At 42.4% G+C, this 8,427-nt stretch overlaps 1 protein-coding gene across 1 annotated transcript in view; it reads right to left on the bottom strand.

Moving 5' to 3' along the window:
* LOC102839629 (A-kinase anchor protein 17B-like) overlaps window positions 1-7,767 on the bottom strand; it is a 17,152-nt gene extending 9,385 nt beyond the window's left edge. Inside the window, exons 1-2 of the mRNA XM_006872125.1 lie at window positions 7,015-7,767; window positions 572-702 (exon numbers count right to left, since the gene is read on the bottom strand). Coding sequence (XP_006872187.1) covers window positions 572-702; window positions 7,015-7,767 — 884 coding nt within the window. The remainder of the gene's footprint in view (window positions 1-571; window positions 703-7,014) is intronic.
* Window positions 7,768-8,427: the final 660 nt, after the last annotated feature.

Raw genomic sequence — 8,427 nt, 5'->3', positions numbered from 1 at the left:
CCCCCCCCCCCCCCCCGGTCATCAGCACACAGCCCCTCTCCCTCTCTGTATCTAAAGTCCCCAACTGCTCCATCTCTCCACGTCATCGTCTCTGCCTCCATCTCAGACATCACTGCTTCTCTGGGTAGGGTCCTGCTCTCCGCTCTTCTCCCTTGATGGTCCCAGTGACCTCCGCTCCTAGCAAAGTTAATCACTACCCTCCTTGCTACAAAATGTCTACCTTTACATTTCCAACCCTCACAAGGCCTTTTAATCATTTCTTTCCAGACATTTATTTGTGTGGAGTTCAATCATGCCTCATTACTTGCTCCTCTGACCAACATACATTTTTGGGGGGAAGTCTGTTGTTTCCCTCTGTTTTCTCATTTTAGTTAGATTACATCACAGTTCAAAGATTGTAGACCTTCAGTGGAGTTTCCCAATCTGGTTCAATTCTTGCCCCTATACCTCAATAGCATGTATCAAGTCTAGCCATTGATTCACTCAATGGACTAAATCCAAAAAGCCAAAGAGAAAAAAAACAAAACAACAAAAACAAAACCCACTTCTTCACCAAAGTTGGCCTCCTTACCTTTCAGCTTCTTCCTCTTCTCTCTTCTTTTCTTTTTTCCTTTCTTCCTCCAGCTCTTGCAATTTTAGCCTTTCCTGATTTCTCTTCCTTATAGCTCCTTCACTGAAGTGTTTGGTGGTATCAAACATAACCTGCTCCAAAACAATTCAAAGTGTCACTAGAAAAGTATGCCAGCTGGCTAGCTATGTCCTAGGCCAGAAAGATTAAATGAACATGGTATATGTCAAGTTACAAGGAAGTGAATTCAATGTGTCCTCTCCATCCCAGTCCCCAGATTGTTCCAGTGTTCTTCAGCCTCAGTGAAGAGCACTGGTGCATGTACTCCAGGATGCTCTCAGGAAGAATCCTTGAGAAGCACCCTTCACATGCAATCACGGACAGTAGCACAGCGCTCTTACAAGCCTCCGCTCAGAGAGACCTGAGGAAATGACTGCTGGTTTATTTTATTATAAAGCTCAATGCATTAAGGTTTATTTGTTGTTTAATCCCCAGAGGCAAAAATAATCTAAATGGGGGTGGAAAGCTCAAGAAGACTGACCTAATGAGACACAAAATCTGACTATCATGATTATTAAACTACTGCTCAAATCTGGAAATGAAGTGAAGGTCAGATAGAGAACTACAAATAGATCTGATTTTAAAAAAGAAAGAAAGAAAAAGAAGCAGTATTAGCTATTTAAACATACCAGGAATGATACCCAATAAATCCACCATTATGGTAACCTTTGGCAGGGGAGGGAGGTATAGATGAAGGGATTGTCACTCATCTGATTGGTAATGTTTTACTTTTTAAGCTGGACAGTGGCATATGGATGGTCACTATAGAATATACTATATCGTATGTCTGCCTGTGACTCCATAGGGTAAACACTGAACTACAAACCACAGGTCAGCAATTCAAGTCCACCAGCCACTACTCAGGAGAAAGATGAAGTTTTCTGATCTTGCAAGGATTTAAAACCTCAGAAACCCTATTCAGGGCCACTATGAGTCTGATCTGACTTGATGGCACTTAACAACAGCAACGTCTGCCTAGAAAAGTTGGACAATGAACAAGGAAGACTGTAGAAGAACCAATGCATTTCAGATACGGTGTTGGAGGAGAATACTGAAACTACAATGGACTGCCAAAAGAACAAACAAATCTGTTTGGAAGAAGTACAGCCAGAATGCTCCTTAGAAACCAGGATGGCCAGACTTCGTGTCTCTTACTTCAGACATATTATCAGGAGGGACCAGTCCCTGGAGAAGGACATCATGCTTGGTAAAGTGGAGAGGTGATGAAAAAGATGAAGACCACCAATGAGTGTGAGGTTGGCACAGGACCTGGCAGTATCTCTAGCTGGATTAGGACCTTAATCACGTGTGTGACACAAACTGTTTATTTCTAGTGACACTACCCATCATTTTCTAAAGACAGTAATGCATGCTGATTACTCTAGTCACATCAACCATATTTGTACAACACTTACTCTAGAAAGCATCTGATTTTAGGTACTGTGGGGAATATGGCCAGTCTTCCTTCCCTTTGTTGTTGTTATGTGCCATCGAGTCGGTTCCGACCCATAGCGACCCTGTATAGGGTTTCCGAGGGTGTAAATCTTTACGGGAGTAGAAAGGGTTTCCGAGGGTGTAAATCTTTACGGGAGTAGAAAGCCTTATCTTTCTCCCGCGGTGCAGCTGGTAGTTTCGAACCGCTGACCTTAAGGTTCGCAGCCCGATTCGTAACCACTACGCTACCAGAGCTCCTTCCCTTAAGGGGCTTATAATAGAGGATGGGAGTTAAGCCAGATATATCAATAGCTTTAACATGGTAGTGGTGGTGGTGGTGATGTGCAGTGGAGTCGGTTCTGACTCATAGCGACCCTGTACAGTGTTTCCGATGCTGTAAATCTTTACGGGACCATTAAGGCAAGCAATCAAGTCACTTCAGGACAAACCCCTCTCTAAGACTGAAACTCAAAGGGAACACACGAACAGGCATGCAAGCTTGCTGGCAACCACATTAGTCTACTGGTGAGTGGAAGAGTGGGAAAGGTAGCAATGAAGAAATGGGCTGAGTTCAACCATGGTCCATTGACTCCCAATGACCTGAAGATGAGAGAGAGAAGAGGAAGGGCTGGTTGGTCAAAAGTGTGGTGAGATCTGAGGACACCTGAGCCCATGGACAAGGACATAGCCACAGAGGACTACAGCTGAAAGTGAAGCATCCAGCTGATATGAAGTGAGGGGAGATGTGCAAGAACACCCAACCTTGCAGATAGTATCCATTTGACCTAGGCTTGAAGGCTTGATAATCAGAACTTGACTAGAGGAAGATTTAAAACAAAAAACAGAAAAACAATTTTTGATAAAAGGAAACGAGGGTAAATTGCTACAATTTGATGAACTTGACCTATACCAACAGAGAAGGAAGGAGTCTTCACATCACATATCAATGCTATCCCCTCTGTACACAGGGTAGATACGGATGGGCAACTTAGACACTGGCTACCTAAAATGAGGGGGTGATAAAGGCACCAAGTGACTGGCTTACAAGGTTTCAAGAGGGAGTTTAGTTTAAGAGTGGGGGGGCGGGGGAGGTAGAGTCCCCACTGAATAGTTTTCATCTTGTCTAGATGAGTCTGGTAAAAAGAAATGGGGGTAAGATTCTTATGATTCAACAGTAATTGTTATCATGACTAATTGCGATGGTCACAATTGTAAAGGTAGAAGTTCTGTAACAAAAACAGAACCAGAGGACCCTAGGATCATCAAGGAAGAACCAGAGGACCCTAGGATCATCCAGGCAGAAGAGCACAAGCGGAATGCAAGACCTTATCCAGTGAAGCAGCGACACCAGAGATGGAGACATGGAGAAAGGGATCAGCTGAGGACTCAGGATTCATGGAAAGAGAGGGACTAAGAGTTGGTGAACAGGAGGCAGGCTTGTACCCTTTGGTGGTATAAATTATTATATATGCCTGACTGTTTAAAAAAAAAAAAAAAAAGCTAAAATGAAGAGAGAGAAATACTGTTAACTGCTGGTACATGGAGTGGATTATAATATCGTAATGAAACAAAGTATATTATTTATTTAATGTAAAACTGATGATATGCCCTGTAAACTTTTATTCAATTCACAATAAAAACTTTTAAAAATTTTTATGGGAGCAGAAAGCCTGATCTTTCTCCCACAGAATAGCTGGTAGTTTTGAACTGCTGACCTTGAGTTTAGCAGCCCAATTCGTAACCACTAGGCTACCAGAGCCCCTTTTTAACACTGTTGTTATTGTTGTTAGGTGTCGAGTCGGAACTGACCCATAGTGACCTCATGCACAGTAGAACGAAACACTGCCCAATCCTAGGCCAACTTCATTACTGTTACCATGCTTGAGTCCATCTATGCTGCCACTTGGCCAATCCATCTCATTGGGGGTCTTCCTCTTTTTCTCTGACCCTCCACCTTACCAAACATGATATCCTTCTCCAGCGACTGCTCCCTCCTGACAATATGTCCAAAGTATGAGAGACGAAGTTTAGCCATCCTGGCCTCCAAAGAGCACTCTGGCTGCACTTCTTCCAAAACGGATTTATTGGTTCTTTTGACAGCTCGTGGCACTTTCAATATTCTTCTCCAACACCATAACTCAAAAGCATCAATTCTTCTACTGTCTTCCTTATGCACTGTCCAGTTTTTGCAGGCATATGAGGTTATTGAAAATACCATGGTTTGGGTCAGGCATACCTTAGTCTTCAAGTTAACATCTTTACTCTTCAACACTTTAGAAAGGTCTTGTGCAGCAGATTTGCCAAATGCAATACGTCGTCTGATTTCTTGACTGCTGCTTCCATGAGTGTTGATAGTTGATCCAAGAAGAATGAAGTCCTTGACATCTTCAATCTTTTCTCCATTGATAAGAATGTTTTTTATTGGTCCAGTGGTGAGGATTTTTTTGTTTTCTTTACATTGAGATGTAATCCATACCGAAGGCTGTGCTCTTTGATCTTCATCAGTAAATGTTTTAAGTCCTCTTCACTTTCAGCAAGCAAGGTTGTATCATCTGCATATCACAAGTTGTTAATGAGTCTTCCTCCAATCCTAATGTGTTTTTCTTCATATAACCCAGCTTCTCAGATTATTTTCTCAACATACAGGTTGAATAAGTATGGTGAAAGAATACAACCTTGTTGCACACATTTCTTAATTTTGAACCATCCAGTGTTCCCATGTTCTGTTCGAACAACTGCCTCTTGGTCCAGGTACAGATTCCTCATGAGCACAATTAAGTGTTCAGGAATACTCATACTTCGCAATGTTGTCCAAAGCTTGTCATGATCCACACAATCAAAAGTAGTCAATAAAGCACAGGTAAACATCTTTCTGATATTCTCTGCTTTCAGACAAGGTCCATCGGACATCAGCAATGATATCCCTCATTCCATGGCCTCTTCTAAATCTGGCTTGAACCTCTGGAAGTTCTCTGTCAATGTATGCTTGCAGCCGTTTCTGTATTACCTTTAGTAAAACGTTACTAACATGGGATATCAAAGAGATTGTCCGATGATTTCCGCATTCCATTGGGTCACCTCTCTTTGGAATGGGCACAAATATGGATTTCTTCCGCTCAGTCAGCCAGATAGTTGTCTTCCAAATTTCTTGACAGAGATGAGTGAGTGCCTCCTGTGCCGCCTCACTTTCTTGAAAGATCTCAATTTTTATTCCATCAATTCCTGGTGCCTTGTTATTTGCCAATTCCTTCAATGTACCTTGGACTTCTTCCCTCAGTATCATTGGATCTTGATCATATGCTATCTCTTGAAATGATTGAACATTAACCAATTCCTTTTGGTACAGCAACTCTGTGTATTCCTTCCATCTTCTCTTGATAGTGTCTCTTCTGATATCCATTTTGACCTTTTCCTCCTTTCTTGTCTTCTCAATGACTCTTTGCTTTCTTCATGTATGATGTTCTTGATGTCATCCCACAGCTCTTCTGGTCTTCGGTCTGTAGTGGCAAATCTGTTCCTAGGGACCCCACAGGATAGAGTAGAACTAACTGCTCTAGAGGGTTTCTGAGGTAAATTTTTACAGAAGCAGACTACCTCATCTTTCTCTTTTGAACAGCTGGTGGATTCGAACCAGTGATCTTTCTGTTAGCAACCCAATGCTTAACCACTGTGTTACCAGGACTCCTTGGCTAAAGAATAAGTAGGGACAATGTTTGGGAATACAGAAAGAATTGAAGGGGACAGTTTTTTTTCTATTAAGATAATAGATAGGATTTCCATATCTAAGAAATTGGGTAGTAGGGAGACTCCAAGGAATCCAAGTGTGGTGCTGTGGGATAATGTGCTGGACTGCAAGGTTGGAAGTTCAAACCTACCAGTTGCTCCTCAGAAACCCTACACTATGTGTCAGAACTGACTCAACAGCACTTAACAACAACCACAAAGTAATTCTACTAGCTCTGGTGACACTGTAAGATAATCACTGGACAATTAACCGCAAGGTCGGTAGTTCAAACCCCTCAAGTGCTCTGCAGGACAAAAGTGAGGCTTTCTGCTCCTTGGAAACCCTACCCAGAGTCGCCATGAGTCAGAATCGATTCAATGGCAGTGAGTGAGGGGATTCCACTTAGCAGGACTCTATGGTGTGGGAATAAGAGGATGGGCTGAGGTTGGGGGTAAGATTGTGGAGGACCATATGTGCCCTACTAAGGAGGTTTGACTGTTTTCTAGAAGCAGTGGCAATCTTCCCAGCAGTGCTGTCTTCCACACAGTCCTCCCTCCCCTGCCAACCCATTGCCCAGGTATCAAAACCGGAAGTCCCTGCATCCAATGCTTTCACAAGTGAAGTTCCAAATAAAGAAACCAAAGCCACAGAAACAAGATCCACCCTTCAGAAACAAGATGCTACAGGACCTCAAAATGGTGATGAATACCTGACCAGTCAGTGTGCCCAGATGAAGAGCACGCATATCTTAATTAATTCCTGGGTGTAGGAACAGAATGAGAAAAGAAAAAAGCACAACTGATCTCTGGCCCTAAAGGCAGTCACATGGGTTGTGACCATAAGAGGAAAGAGGAGAGAAGCAGCCCATCTCCCTCTGTCTCAGTAACTTGTCAAACAGATGAAGCATACAAGAGAGCTCTGTAGGGCCCTGAAGAATCCTTTAGAGCTCCCAAGATGTTGGGGCAGGTTCTCAGATTATAACAACCATCACTTTCAAGCAACTGGCAATGTGTCTGAGAGCAGAAGAGTGAGTGTTCAAACCATGTTTTTTTCTTCTTCCTCAACATTTATTTATTAATAACAACACAAGTCAACATTTGCTATTGATCAGAGCCTAGTGGAGGGGCGGGTGGGGAGTCCAAGGAAATTTATTTTAGAAGTTTCCTTCCAACTTTTACGCAAGACCGCCTGAAGAGTGAAAAATAAAAGCAACACTGCCACTTCTTACCTTAATATTACATGCCAGAGCTTTCCCATCATCTCCTTTAAGCATCAATTTCATTCCGCGGAGGGACTCCATGGCTTTGACATAGTCAGTTAACTCTTGGTATTGTATAAAGGCCTCGAATGTCTGCAAGCCATAGCTCAGACTTCCAAAGGTCCCCCCAGTCATCACTTCTCTGTAGGGGTCAAGCATAGGGATATCCACATTCTTGATCTTCCCAAAGCTTTCAAAGACTACACGAAGAATCTCTTCACATGGCTTTTCCCCACTGGACCCTTTAGGTGCAAACCACTTACAAGGTAAGCCCTCAAAATAGATGGCATCTGGGCTCTTATCATGGTCCTGCTCTTCAGTCCCATCACTCAGTGAAGGTTCCTTTACCTTGGGGAAGTGTTCCCATTCTCTCTGGGCATCTGTAGCCACAACTTTTAAGTCTGTTTTCAATCCATTCAGCTTGATGATCTTCCCATGTAGCTTGGCCTTCAGGATCTGAACCAAACTTAGAGTTTCAGCCTCACCCTCAAATCGGATGAAGTCCTTGGTACTCTTAGAGAGTCGAACGGTGGTGAACTGGTCAGGGCAAATCAGGCTCTTCAGTTGGTCAAGAACTTCCCAGTTCGAGAAGGGCCTCACAGGTTCTGTACTCTCTGGGAGCAATACATTGATCGTCAATTTTGCTATGGGCTTGAGGTAGAGGTGTTGAGCTGCACAGAGCTCCGTTGCCTCAGAGTTATCATACACTACTGTGACAGTCATGGTGGTCTCAGGGTCCCTTAGGGGCAGAAAAGAATAATTTGATATAAATATAGCAAAGCACAGATTTGAATTTTCAAAGTGGGAAAGTATACTGTGGGTACAGTTAGAATAATGACTTATATTTGTTTAGTGTGTTTTAGAGCATTCACAAAGTTTCCATATATTATGTCTCAGTTGCCTTAACCATAAAATAGAGAAAACCTGGTTTCTGGAAAGATTAGATGAGTGTATACATGTGAAATCCATAGAACAGTGCATGACACACAGGCAGGGCATTATTAAACATACGGTGTAACTATTATTATCAGTGGTAATAGCATTACTTTATCTTTGCTTCATGAAGCAACCTGTACATAAGTAATTCAGATAGATTCAAGGAAATTAAATGACTTGTCCATATACTGACATCCCAAGTTTCCAAATCTCCAATCTGCAATTGCACTGAAATGTAACATCCTATAAAAACCTACTGGAGTGGTACAGAAACCAGGCAAGGGTGAAGAACATGTAGCATATTCATGAGCATGCTACCAACCAATAGTTCTAACCCACATACATGACTTAGTATCTTTGGTCTAGGTTAGCATCCAAATTTTATATAGAACACTCGACTACTATTCTTACAGTCTGTCAACTTTAACTAAATTAAACTGTCAAACT

The sequence above is a fragment of the Chrysochloris asiatica genome, unplaced genomic scaffold (genome assembly GCF_000296735.1).
Source record: "Chrysochloris asiatica unplaced genomic scaffold, ChrAsi1.0 scaffold00183, whole genome shotgun sequence".
NCBI lineage: Eukaryota > Metazoa > Chordata > Mammalia > Afrosoricida > Chrysochloridae > Chrysochloris > Chrysochloris asiatica.
This window is presented reverse-complemented; position numbering and strand designations above follow the sequence as displayed.